At 43.0% G+C, this 14,400-nt stretch overlaps 1 protein-coding gene across 1 annotated transcript in view; it reads right to left on the bottom strand.

Moving 5' to 3' along the window:
- Nucleotides 1–14,223, bottom strand: part of LOC149803645 (uncharacterized) — a 70,408-nt gene extending 56,185 nt beyond the window's left edge. The window contains exon 1 of the mRNA XM_089953390.1: nt 14,077–14,223. Within this exon, the coding sequence (XP_089809516.1) occupies nt 14,077–14,082 (6 nt within the window). The 5' untranslated portion in view covers nt 14,083–14,223. The remainder of the gene's footprint in view (nt 1–14,076) is intronic.
- Nucleotides 14,224–14,400: the final 177 nt, after the last annotated feature.

The raw sequence follows: 14,400 nt of genomic DNA, 5'->3' as shown, positions 1-14,400 counted from the left end.
TCCACTCGGGTGCGACTTCTGGCAAACTTGCGTCGAATGGGTTTGTGTAAAGAGTTGGTAGCTTGTTCTTGTAACCATCGTTGCACTTGAGGTAAACGGAGACTTTTCAATCGAGTTTTGGCAGCACGATACAATTTTTGAACTCCTGCGTAACCTGCAGGATGGGAGGGATCGTAGTAAATGCTGGCTAAGACTTTTTCCATTTTTTGTGTGTTTGTGTGCTAATAAGTCACCCACTCTTCGGTGATGCTACTTTGGGTGGGTCGAAAGGGTGGTTTGGAAACGGATTTACGTGTCCGATGGGCTACGGGAGTAGAAGTCGAAGGTAGTGGTGGTGGAGGTGGTAATGGAATGGCTTTGGTTTTCTTTTCTTTTTTCACTTCTGGTTTCCCTTCTTTCTTTTTCATTTCTGTCGAAGGAGGAGAGGACATCATCTTTTTAACCCAAGCTTTCATTTCTTCTCGTTGGGGTGGGGGGACGGGGTCAACAAGGATGCTGTAATCTTACTCGAAATGGGAGCTGCCGACGGTGTTTGAAACACTTCTCGCATCTCTTCTTCTTCCTCAGGCCTTCGTGGGGTAGCATCTCTGGTGACCCCTGGGGATGGTAGTAGTGGTGGTGGTGGTGGTGGTGGTAGTGATGATGGTGCTGAACTTTTCATCAAGGTCTTAAAATCTTTCAGAGTGGGTAGAGCTGTTTCGTCTAAAGCTTTCTGGTGAAAGAGTTGCAGTCGTTGCAAAAGTTGACCGTACTTTTGCGATTTTTCTGTTTCGGACAAATCTTGGCGATCCATCAAGGACTGCAATTCGTGTTGTAACTGGGACATCTCGCTCAGATTGGGATTGGGAGGTAAATGCGGGGTGCGTTGTTCTTGCCAACGATGGTATTCCATCCATCGTTTGTAAGGCACTAAAGCTAGTTTTCGTCCTTCCATGGGGTTGTCAGGGGTCGATTCTGAGATCTTGGGACTTCCGAGGGCCTTTTTATCTTGCTCCCACCAGTCCTCCCAACATGGTTCCCAAGACTCCTTTCAGTATGGGGCCTAATAAGAGAGGTAAAATGCCTCCACGTTGGACCAACATCTTCTTCTTTTGACGAATGGGAATTTTCTTTTGAACCATTTGGCGAAGAACGTGACGATGTTTACCTAAGCATTGTTTCTGGTGTTTGGACAAAGGGATCGCGCCTTTCAAAACGTTCAAACAGCATTCGCACACGGTATGGATGACCTCTTTGGAGGCCGATTGAATGAGTTTTTTTCGTAGAGGTGGAGAAGCTTTGGACAGGACAGATAACATGTCCCCATGTTTGACTAAACGAGGAGGCAGTCCTTTCCTTTTCTTTCCTTGGGGTTTTCTGGAGGGTGACATCTTTGAGTCTTCAGGAGCACCAAAAAACACTGATACCCCCGACTTGGTCACAGGCCTTTTTTATACTGGAACGCGTCGCCACTGATTGTCTTTACGTCGTATCAGTTTGAGGACAGGCATGACACGTCGTGCAGGGGTACGCAACGGACTAAATCGAGCCAGTTCTTGCTTGGACAAATCCAGTAAACTTTGTAACATGCCCGATATTTCTTGGACTTTGATTTTGGGAGAAGGTACTTTGTGAGCAGCAGCCACTGCCGCTAAATTGGAGGGTCCTGCCACTGGGGAAGTTCTTTTTGGGGTCATCAACGGAGAAGTTCTTGGTGTGATCAACGTCTCCAAGTACTCTTCAGTTCTTGGTGTCATCAACGGAGAAGTGGATGAACGTGAGGATGCCGGAGACGCAGTCACTGCCGTGGCAGATCGTGGTTTGCGAGTGTAAGGTTGCGTCCTGGCCGAAGTGCCTCTCTTGCGACTAGTTTTCTACTGTGGGCTTTTCTTTTACTGGGGACTTTTTCTTAAGAGAGAGCGAATGATGACCCCTCCTAGAGTACCGCTCCCTCCAGGTTTCAAAATGATTTGTTTATTGGTTTGAGTGTCGATGCGGGGATCGGCCAGTTGGGTCAAAGCTACTTTGTTTCGATCGAAAAAGCGTTTGGTTTGATGAGGAATCTGAATGATTCCTTGGAGTATTTGACGTGCCGTCACCGTGAACCATCGTAAGACTTCTTTGAGACTAGCTTCTAAGACACGAGCTCGTATTTGTGGATTTTTTTCTCGACTGATGCCATACAAGGCACGAATCAATTTGACGGGAAGATGCGACTGAAGGGACGTCATGTTCAAAATGTGTGTGAGACAGACGAAAAGTGTCTGAGGTTTTTATAGATTTTTTGTGAAGTGAAATTAAGTCGAGGACGGAGACGTGTACAGGACAGGCCCTCCGTCTTGGCACCAGTGGTGAAACAAGTGGGTACGAAATCGCAAATCCTCGGGGTCGTAGGTTTCAAATCGACGAGTAAATAGGCGTGTGGAGTTTGAGTGGCATCGTCGTACGTCTGAGTCAGCCAAGGCGTTCCTAACTGTTTGGCTAAGACTTGCACTTGCGATTTATCTCGAGGGCTTTTAAACAAGACCACGTAATGCGCATTGAGACTGATGGTGCGATGGGCTTTACTTTGTTGAAACAAATTTTGGGTGATGTAAACGACACTGGCATTACGGTGATGCCCTTTGCGCGTGAACCACAGTTTAATTTCTTCTTCGTCTTCTCCTAACATGTCGTCAAAAATGACCAAATGGGTTTGACGGGAGTCAGAGACGATGCCGTCGTCTTCTTTAGGAATGCCTTCCACAAACACGATGGAGTCGCGTTGACTTTCTCGCAAGAGGCTGTACGCCGATTGCCACTCTTTGTAACACCACACGATCCGCTGAGGGGGTCGATCGATCAAATGATGTTTATGTTCGATCAAACGTTTGACGAATTCGGTTTTGCCTGAACCGCTAGGTCCAGCAATGAGCATGTTAAAGGGATGGCGAAGATACAAAGCCTCCCAACTGGCACGATCTAAGTGTTCGTCGATGACTTTGACAGTAGAGGAAGAGGGAGCAGAGACAGCAGAGGTAGCCATAGTGTGAGAAATGTCACTTGTGACACGACAACAAACAAGACAAGAGTTTATATACTTTTTTCAGGACACGTTTATTGAATGTTTCAAATATGAACAACACGAAAGACAAAAATACATAAAACCCAAATAGTTATGTACAGGAATAAAAAACACATCAAAACGATCAAAGTGGAATATAAACAAGTCTCTGTACAACCATGTTTTGGGTAACCAAGATGTCCTAGGGACAGTGTGTAATGTTCTTACAGTCTCTACATGAGGTATTGTCACACAAGTGTCCTCCCGGAATGACCTTTCAGGAATGTCCATGACAGTCATGTCCTGAAGCGAGTGGTTGTTCTCGGTGACGGGTTCTTCTGGCACTGTCACTAACACAGGTTGAAAAGTAACTTTTTTCCTTGAACAACTCTTGTGCATACTGGGCCACTTCTTGGGTCCAAGCCTCAAAACCCCCCTTTTTCCAGTCACGAACATCTGTCCAATGAGGGTGTAAGTCACAAGCTACACACACATCGTCATACACGTCTTGGGTAGCTAAAAGTTGACGAATCTTTTTTTCCTGTTGAGGTCGAGAAGTATCCAGATGAAACCGCAAGGCTTTGAGCAAAAGGAGTCTTTCGTGACCATTTAAGGCCATTGGGTGGTAAGTACTGATCGTAAAGAGTCCACAAAGAATCGGCTGGTAAACGAAATCACTAAGACACACACCACTTGTCGACCCAAATTGAATGGATACAGTTCTTGTAATAATCGATGGTAATGATCCACGGTTTGAATATGGTCATTGAGTTCCTTCCACGGAATCTGTTCAATCACTTGTGACATAAGCCGTGGCATGGATTCCTGTTTTTGTACTCTCTTTTTTTCGGAAGCAATACACGTACATTCTACCCAGACATCTTCGTTCTCCAGTAGGAAATCTAGAATACTGTAACCTACAGTTCAAACTTCGATTAGAAGTTTTCTCTTCCACTAAGCAGATTCCACGTAACATATGTTGGTAATCCTTTAACTCGTCTTCCTCAATGCGTTGCTCTAGGTGAATCTCGAAGTAACCAAAATGATGAACATTTCGTTCATTCACTAACTCACTAACAAGGTCTGACCACTGAAACAATTTCTGACGAATCAGTCCTCTTACACCATTCAGGTACCAGTGGTTAAAGATCTGGCGACGTAACGGATGCAATTGTTCTTTACGTTTGACTTGTATTTTGACCAGCTCTCGGTAAATCCTTTCTCTCAACTCCTCAGGCAAGCCCAAAATGTTCTCTTCTAAAGTATCCATAAGTATATACACTGTTTTTGGAATCCTTGGGTGGTGGCCAATAGCCTCGTTTACCCTTGTGGCTGATGTAATATCCACTCATAATCAGTCTTCTTGTACTTTGGAACAGAGCATAATTTAAAAACGGTTCAATAACTTTGAGTTTGCGTTTCACTTTAATTTTGATCAGTTCTCGGTAAATGCGTTCTCTCAACTCCACAGGCAAAACACGAATGTTCTCTAGCAAAGTATCCATGAATGGGTCAGTCCGTTCAATTCACAATCTTCTCCTAGAGCAAAAGTAATCCACATAGTGAGTAATTTCTGACCACTGCCATGCAGGGTAACGTCCAAGAATGTCACTGAACTCTTTTGATGTAAACGGTCTAGAGTAATACAATAGGACGAATGCACACTTGACCCAAAGGAATCTAACACACTGGTTGACTCTTTTCACTTTCCTCTTGTGAATTTCTCGGCACAAAAGTTCTACAGTCACCCATTGAGATTTCACTCTGGCAAGTCCCTGCCAAACTTCCTTGTAAATCTTCCCTTGCAGTTCTTTAGGTAATGATTCAATATCGTTTTTGAAATGAAGTTTAAATACTGGTCTCGGTGATGTCCAACATTTGACTCCTAGCCAAACTGGTTTCTTCTTCGTCAACGACATGGTAAGTTACTTTAATGTCTCGGTCCCACTAAGGGTAAGTAATGACAATTCGGTGACCATCGAGCATGTTCTACGTAGGCCGACTCTTGCGGTTCCCAGTAATGAAGTGACACACCGCAACTGAAGCACTTGACTTTATCTCCTTCGCCCAAGTAGAAAAATCCGGCTCTGGCTAATTCTTCGGGGTTCGGTCCTCCCAGATACTTAGGCCATTTTCCTTTGAACGATTGAAGACGATTTTCAAAGTCGCAGTATTCCGACAAACGCACAGGAAACGAATATTCGTCTTTCACAGGTTCGTTTCGATGAAGGTTAGGTGACATGGACAGGAGTTTCCTCAGGGCTGGATGACATCCGTAGGGAGGTAGACGTGAAGGTGAACATTCCGCTTTAAAACGAAACCCAGTAAAATGTCCAAGAGGACGAGCGGCATCACTTTCGCATCCCTCAGGTTTGACACGCACAGCATCACTTTCCATTATTGGAGCAGTGACACTAAAGTTCCCATGATGCTTTACGGCATCGCTAAGGTCACAACGTACAGCATCGTACCCATCGCAAGGCTCACAATCGCATTCCAATTCAGAAGCCCCACACTTGAATTGTGCCTTTCTAAACAACTTGTTTTGTGTTTCTCTGAAAGTATTCATCTTGTTAGCTCGGTCTTGGTAGTCACAATGAACTATCGATCTTGCCTAGGGTTCCTTTTTATATACAGACCAATACCGACGTGTCCATACGGTAAGGTGAAATGATTGGGAAGTCGCACTCGCTTCTGGTACACGATTTGATAGACTTTTTCCAAGGGCCGACTGACGATGTGGTGAGTGGGCAAACGTACAATCTTGTTCGGTTGATAGGTGGTCACTTTAAAGTTTCCATCCTCTCCGGATTGCAAGGCTTCTTTCAATACCCCAAAGTTGACCACACGACTGGTACGATAATTCAGAGTCAGTCCTTTCACTTTGCACGTCGTGTGCACTTCTCCTTGTGGGTCCCGGTATTGACGAAACTTAGAATCTTGTCGTCGGGATGCTCGTCTGTCCAGGCTCCTAAACGGTCTCCTTCGATGTCAGGGTGCTGTTGACTCGGGTGATGGATGTAAATGCAACTGTCCGTGTCAAAGTACAGGACGCGTTCCCCTAACAGTTCTAAAGCTTCGTACAATTTTAAGCGAGCATGAGCTGTCACGTAAGCCGCAATGATGACATTTCCAAAAGGGTCGTCTTGTACAAAGTCCAGATCTTCTTCGTAATTGACCAAAATCAAATCCTCTCGAACGACGTCCACGTGTTTCATGTATTTGGTTTTGTCGTGAATCATCTGGAAGTAGCTGGAAGGTTCTGTCAAATATTGCGTCTTGGGTAAACACGGTCGTTGTGCCATTTTACCCCACAAGCAATTTAACATCACTTTGGCAAACGATCGCCTGCCTTCGTTTTTCTCGATGTGGTCTAAAGTGATGCCTTCTTGTTCATAGTATTTCTCTTTGAATTGTATTTGGTCTTCGGGAGTGTGACACCAGGAAGGATAGCCGCTGGCTTCTTGCTTCAGTTTCAAAAAGGCATCCACGTAGACAGCAAAAATGCCTTTCTGAGTGGGGTCACTCTTGTGGTATTGTTGTGTCTTGGGAAAGTGACAAATTTCGTACACTTCTAACATTTGTTATCCCATGTCCAGAGCTTTGAACAATTCTACGCTGACCCAGGTTCCCGTGAAAGCCCGTTCTTCCTGGGTGTGCTGACAAGGCTGGTCTTGGTTGCACGTTTCGGCACAAGTACGGCACAATGGAAACATCAGTTTGCCTTGACAATGGTGAGGTAAGACGGGATGGTATAGGTTCGTGGGAGGCAAAACTTTGCACTTGATCAGACCTTCGTATTGTCGAATGTTTTTCAGGTCGATGTGTTCCGTCAACAATTGTGAGTGCCCTACAGGAAAGCGACAATATTTGCACACGTAGGGATACAGCGAACACACGTCCAAGTATTTGATTTCTTCTCCTTTCTCTTCGTCGGCTTGGTACAGCAAACAGGTGGCATTGGTCCTTCCTCCGTACAAACTATCCCTCGGGTTCAGCGGGTCCATGAACTGGTAACTTTCCACGAGGCGTTTAAACTCGGGATCGGTTTTCATACGGTGATCGTACTCGTGTTCCCACATTTCCACCACTTGGTATCCTTCCTGTTCCAACTTTAGGCGCCGCTGACAAGTGTCCTGGTACAAGTCTTCCATGGTTCGTTGTAAAAACTGATTTTTAGTGCCACGATCAGGGTGACAGACGGGACATCCGTGAAATAAGCAACCGTTAAACTCGTACACGATCTTGGGGTTTTCTAAGTCCCAGCCATCAAGCGAATACGTTCCGATGGTCTTTTCACCCCCTCCGTTGCGGGCATGCTGAATCCACTTGTCTTCCTTGTCGCACAAGTAATGTGACCAACGTAGGGATTTGACCGAGTATTGACGTTTGACAAAGTGGGTTGTTTGAGGACTGATGACAGCCACGGTGTTTTCAGGCATGAATTGTTGTCGATACACTAAGGAACACGCTTTGGCAATGGTGCAAGCTTCTTTCAAAGGATCTACCCCTCCGTGTTCCATGAACAGTTCTCGAAATTTTCCACAGCAACGTCGTAAAATGTCCACGTCGGAACGACAATACTTTAACATTTCTTCCTGAAAGTCGAAAGGGTCCGAGGCGTGAGCCTGGTACCAAGCGTAGAAAGCTTCTCGTTGTTCGGTACGCATGTTGTCGGGGTCGTAATAGTGAGCCTCAGGTAAATGGGGTAGAACGGCGTGTTGATTGGCTTCCGTATTGAAAAAGTGTGGAAAGTACCCTTTAGCCATTTCTGTCATTCCAAACGTTTTAGGCATTCGACTCAAAGGCATGGCCAAATAGCTCATCGAATCTTTAAACTGCACTTGTCCCACTTGCATGAAAATGATTTTGGCTTCGTTCAAAGTGACTTTAGGTCGTTCGGTACCTTGTTCCGTATAGTATCTCAAAAGAAACTGTCCATCGTATCCGGAGAAATTGTGAGCCATCACCGTGACATGACGATGACAATCTCCGTAACGTTCGATGTCCTCTTGGCTCCACGTCTTGTCGATGGGGTCTATGACCCATCGAGCGAAATCGGCTAACGTGTTCGGTCCCCGAAAGATTTTTTCACGCCCCCCGGGAATCTTGCTGCAGTGAGGGCAATGACTGAAGATAGGTTCCTGAATGCACTTCTCGCACGCTCGATGAGCCACGCAGAAATTAGGAATGTGAATGCCGGTCTCTTGCATGCATTAGAAATCGAAAAAGATGAAATTGCCTTTCTTCTTGTGACCGTCCTCTTTCTCTGGTGGGGGTTGGTATTTTTGCACGTAGCATTCGTGTTCCAAGTCCACGATGTGGTGACAAATGTGACATTTTTTCTTTCCTCGACATACGTGTGCCTTGGCATTATTGGCACATAGGCCTTGTCCACACGTAGGGCACAATCTCAGCAGTTGACAAGCACATTTCTGCTCTGAACCTTGCGTCTTCAAATGTTGTTGGTAACAGGTAGGGCTGACAAACGTGCGCAGACAAGTTGAACAAGGCACTGGTCCTTCGCTCAGACAGGGTGGAGAGGCCAAACATCCTGAGCATTTAGATCCGCAATGTTTGTGTTGCTCTCGATTATTATGGCCATAGTCACATTTCTCACAGTAATAACTGTATCCCCGGAATCCAGTGATACTGGTAATGGTATCGAAATGGTCATCGTGATAATAGACATGAATGTATTTTTCGTCCTTAAAGTCTTTCCCTCGAAACAACAGAGGCCCGCGGATTTCTTGAGGGTACACTTTCAAGGTGTAGCGTGGAGGTAGGACATCTTGCAATTTTTGCATTTCAGGAATGCCACAGGGTGTGTCTTTGGACAGGCCAGCTTGTTGTAACAGGAGTTCTGCTTCGTTTCGTTGTTTGGCTCTTGAGGGTTGTTAATTCGGACGAGACTTGTTTTGGTGTTGCGAAGGTCGTCCACCAATAACATCTTTTTGCGTCCAGTCCCTTGTTGCACGTGTTGAATTTTGTCCATGACTTTGGAAGTGGTCAATTCTGCAGGGGTGATAAACTTTATCCAAACAGGGGATTTCAAACCGTCGTGTTGTATGGAAAGTCTCAAGCGATCGTCTTCTTTGGGTTGACATTGTCGCTTGAGTGTGGTGAGCAAAGAATCCCACACTCCGGTGATGAACCCTTCTGCTTTCTCTAACGGTACTTCAGCCTTGAAATCTTTAAACTTCACTGTGTATTGTAAGCCGTGGTTCTAAATTTTCTAGAGGAGCGCTATTCTGTCTCTCGAATGGAATAGTATTTTTCAGGGTTGTCTAAGGGTGGTGAACTTGGTTTAGAGGGTTCGGATTTTGGTTCACTCATGTCCTCTTCAAAATCACTGGCATGAATTTGTGCCAAGACTTCAGCTCTGGTACGAGGCGATAGATCACGTTTCTGCCTCTTACTTTCTTCTTCTTTCTTCTCGAATGAATAGGATCGTTTCATCTTGAGTGCAAAAAGTCAAATGACTCAAGTTTAAACACCATGGACTAATTTATAGTCATGGCAGACCAACGTATATAAAAGGGTGTGTGTCTTGTCCTTTCACTATTCATTTCACTCTCTAACCGAGCACAACGATGGAATAGACTAGCCAAATCGAACGTTTCATCAGAGCTTTGCGAGGGGTCATTAGAAAATTCTCTTCAGACCAGCCCACGGACTACTCTCCTTCCTTTCGAGATAAAAGTGAAGATACTTGCTATATCTGTCAGAAGAAAGGGCATTGGTCTTCAGAGTGTCCAGACCGTCAAAAAGAAAAAAAAACAGGGGCTAAAAAAGACAAAAGTCAAGATACCTGTTATTATTGTCAAGAAAAAGGACATTGGTCTCCAGATTGCCCAAAAAAGAAACAAGAGGAGTCAGAAGAAAAGAGGGATTCTTCAGAAGAAAAGAGGGATTCTTCGGAAGAAGAGAGGGATTTTTCAGAGGAAGAAAGCAGACAAGTGATGAAAAAGAAACAGGAGAAGAAAAGAAGAAGGGAAGAAAGCGAGGAGGAAGAAGAGGAAAAGAGTTTGAAGGTGAAGAAATTTAAAAAACAGAGAGACTAAACAAGGAGACAGAAGAAGTGTATGAACTTTTCAAAGTGATCTGTTGTGAATTGTGAATTGGATTGTAACTATGGATAAAAGAATAAATGAATTACATAAGGTAAGTGTCTTTGAGTTTTGATTTTAAAATAAGAAGCTACACTCATGCACTCATATACACGTACTATAGGGGTAAAATGGTTTGTTTTTTTTTGAGTTATTGGCAATTGAAATTGTATTTCTTTTCGAGAGACGTGGGTGGCCCTGAAAAGGGCCTTTTTTGGTGTAGGGGTGAGTTTAAGCAATCAACTTTAACTGCCTTAAGCCTTTGCCACGGCCAAGGCCTACTTCTGGACTGCGTACTGTTGATGATGATGATTTGGTTGAAATCACTAAGGGTGGTACGACAGGCTTAGTCACAGGGTTGACGTGTTTAGCTCGGGAAGGTCGTATTCTCTTCGGTCGTAATAAAGAAGTCTGATACATTTGTTTCAGACTTCTTAACTCCGCTAAAATGTCCAACAGTACCGTGACCGTTTGATTTTCACCCTCTTGTTTCTTTGCTGCTACTTCTTCTTCTTCTTCTTCTTGTTTTTTTCTTACCTCTTCTTCTTGCTGCTGTTGCTGTAGGAGAAAAGCTTGTTCCGCTTCCTTTTGTCGTTGTATAAATTTCTCCAATTCTTCTTTCTGTCTCTGTCTAAAATTCTCCACTTGCGGTAATGAAGAAGGTAACGAAGGTTCCGGAACAAATTCTTGCGAGGTAAGAAAATCCACAAAATCCCAATTTACCTCTTCTGAAAGTAAGTCCGGGTTCCCTTGGGCGGTCTCCACTGCTGGTGCACCCCAATGAATCGTTTTCTGAGTTTCCGTCATGTTGAATCACTGTCGCATAGATTGACTGCACACAGGCGCTAGCGAATCTATATAGACCACGTGACGTCACAAACTGCTCTCTTCGGATTGGATGCGGGCTGACTGAATTTTGTAACGCGTGTTCGGATTGGTGAATGAACTCAATCCATTTCAATCCTTCCTCTACCTATAAATATGCGCAGTTCACTGCATTGATTCACCTGTTCTCGTCGCTTCAAGATGTTGACCACTGTCGAATCATCCACCCTTGTGTCTTCAATGATGTTTAGGACGGACATGCTCATGTATGTCCGGTCCAAGTGGACCGTTGTCGACAAGTCAGACACCAGTCTGTGGATACGAAGAGTGTACGTAGAAAGACAAGGTTGCCTCAAGAGGACACTGATTTATGGCCCTCGAGTAAGACGCAGCTTGAGGACAAGAAGATGCCGCAGATGCCCTTTATGTTAAGGGCATATTAACATAAACCCAAAGGCCCTTTTCAGGGCCACCCACATTTCTCGAAAAGAGAATTACTTTCAATTGCCTACCCCTTTTTTTAAAAAAAAATTTAAAAAAAAAATTAAAAAAAATCCCATGTTCAATTCCCCTTGTCCCTAGATAGACCCACACTTTATTCCCCCATGTTCAATTCCCCTTGACGCTAGAGTTGCCCACGATTTTTCTCCATGTTAAATTCCCCTTGACGCTAGAGTTGCCCACGATTTTTCTCCATGTTAAATTTCCCTTGACGCTAGAGTTGCCCAGGGGTGTTTTTAATGCTAATTCCCCTTGACGCTAGGGTGCCCCATATTACTACTATTCAGTATTGGGACACACTTTGTCATCAGAAGGACGTCAAATAAGATGAGCATGTTCTGAATGGATTTTATATGGCATAAAGGCTTTAGCTTCAAGAGAGTTTCACAAGTACGGTAAGGGTTGAGTAGGCCCCGCCCGAATTATTTTATACTTTGCACAGGGTTAAATTATTTAAGGAAAAATTAGGGCATGCTTATCTTGGAGAAAAAAAAATCAGTTTCAGTTAAACACTCAATATAAACAAGATATGTGAGTATAGAAAGTACAAGTCATGCAGGTCATGTAGGCTATCGGTACAATTTCGGCTATAGATACCACTTTTGAGAATTTGATTACACATATACTTAAACGACTATAATATGCTTTAGTTCGCTCCACGTGGATCAATATTCCTTGGAAGATCATTTCATAAATGCTCTGAGTAATACACTGCACAATCTCAATATTAAAGTGTGCTGACATTTTGTTTACTAAATTAAAAAGCAGTAACGATCAAAACCTAGTAAAAATAATAACATTAAAGATTACCACAGTACCAAAAGAGTGAATCAGCCGCCGATGTTGGGGATATCTTTGGTTTTGGGTTGTAATGAGAAGGAAGAAAAGCGAACAATAAAAAGACTTTCGAAATCAATTTTCTGGCACCGGAAAGGTGGAAATTCAAGCGTTGGTATTTTGGATATATTTAGGTAGCATTTATAACAATCCTTCCACTTATGCGATTTTATAAAAATGTACTGAATCTCCCAATCAAATAAGTGCGACTGGAAGTCTATACACTTGGGCAAAAAGGGCACTTCCGTAAGATTATGTAGTATTTTCTGGTGTTTTCTTGTTTTCTCTATCTAGGTGCTTAGGTTACTACGTTCCACTGTCTCCACAATTTTTTTCACTCTCTGATAGAGATGTAAAATCTGCCAAATATCGAAACCGTTTTCATCTCATACGATCCAAAATACGTATTTCTATCAGTATCGCTTCTATTTTTAAGCCAGCATAATACACTCTTAAAGAATGAAATGGGACGGAACAATTATGTAATTTAGGAGAATGTGTTTATAGATCTAATAAAAATAAAACAAAATCAGCAGATTCACAGCTCTGATCTCGTAAGTGTGCGTATTTCTTAAAAATCTGATTCACGGCTCACATCAGACACGTATCTCCACATGTTCTTGTCTCAATGTTTCTCGCTATGTATTTACATTCTTTTATCGTCCGTACATATATCTTCGAAAGGTTTAAAGAATTGACGTTGCGTTCAAAGCCAAAGGTCTTAAACTTTTCAAATATGAACCTTCCCTAAAATATTTATTTTTCATTGAATCAGTATGTATGTATGTATGTATGTATGTATGTATGTATGTATGTCGAGAAACTGGAAATAGACGGTCTGGTGATAAAAGACGAAGTGTGATGGGTAGGGTCGATTTGGTTGGTGTAAGCTTTATTGGTGCTTTTTGTCTTCCTGCTTTCCTCGTCTATCTACCGTTATCAATCATATGACATGATTGTTTCATTTGAGTATATGTCGTAAGATATATAAATAGAACTCACACAGCTTACTTATCTGGCTGAAACAGATTGTACTTCATTATTTTACCACAAATAAATCAATGTTTATCTCAATTTTTATATCAATTTATAAACGCCGCCAATAATACTGTACTTGACCTTGTCCCAAGCCATGTTAACTTTGTTCCTGAGTAGAGATACTGAAAATTTCTTTCTATATATATAATCAATCTCGTTCACACTAAAGAAAATGACACAGTCAGTCATGTCTGTAATGTTTTTCACAGAGTTGGCATCCACGGTAATCAGTTCAACATATTTGGTTTGCTCTTAATATGTGCATGTAAAGTGAAACTACTTTGGACGGGGTGTAAGAGGAGTTACAATAGTCATGTATATGATGTTATCTTTAATTTTGCATCCATTTTAAGAAGTTGCGACTATTTGATTAGCTCTAGTGTGTTTGCGTAAAGTGAATCTTTGGACGTGGGGTCTGAATAGGAGGAGAAGATCTGATTACTTCCGCAACTGATAGAATGCGGAGAGAGATTTTCTATTTCGTATTGTATATGAAGTAGCAAAGCAGAGGCGTAGCGTGGGGGGGGGGGGGGCAGGGGGGTACATATGTCTCCGGGCGCCAAGGTACAGGGGCGCCAAAATGAGGCTTACAACGTTACATTATAATAAGTAAACAAGGGTAATATTCAAAAATGTGATTAAACAGGGAGGGGGCTGGGGCGCCAATTTTATAGTTCGACCCCGGGCGCAAAATATCATAGCTACGCCTCTGTAGCAAAGTATCTCAAAACCTGTCATACTCACGTCCATACTGGCAAGAGTTCCGAGTCCAAGAAGTATTTAATGCTGATGTTAATAGCTTCCTATGAATTAATCAGATTTATGGTTCTTTGCTTTAACGACGTTTGTTGGGAAGATACTTTTCCACGGAAAATCGATACAAGTCCTCGGTTTAGCCTAATTTATACATCTACTTTTGATATCGTTAAAGATAGCACTGTTACGAATTGTGTAGAGCTAGTAGAAGATAGTTTCGTAAATTGGCTGCTATCCAAATTCTGAATTTTGGGGTGTCGTGTGATTTTTACCAGCTAGTATTATTACTAGTGAGAGGTATATATATATATA

Source organism: Sinohyriopsis cumingii, chromosome 3, assembly GCF_028554795.1.
Source record: "Sinohyriopsis cumingii isolate HCF-2022 chromosome 3, ASM2855479v2, whole genome shotgun sequence".
Taxonomy (NCBI): Eukaryota; Metazoa; Mollusca; class Bivalvia; order Unionida; family Unionidae; genus Sinohyriopsis; species Sinohyriopsis cumingii.
This window is presented reverse-complemented; position numbering and strand designations above follow the sequence as displayed.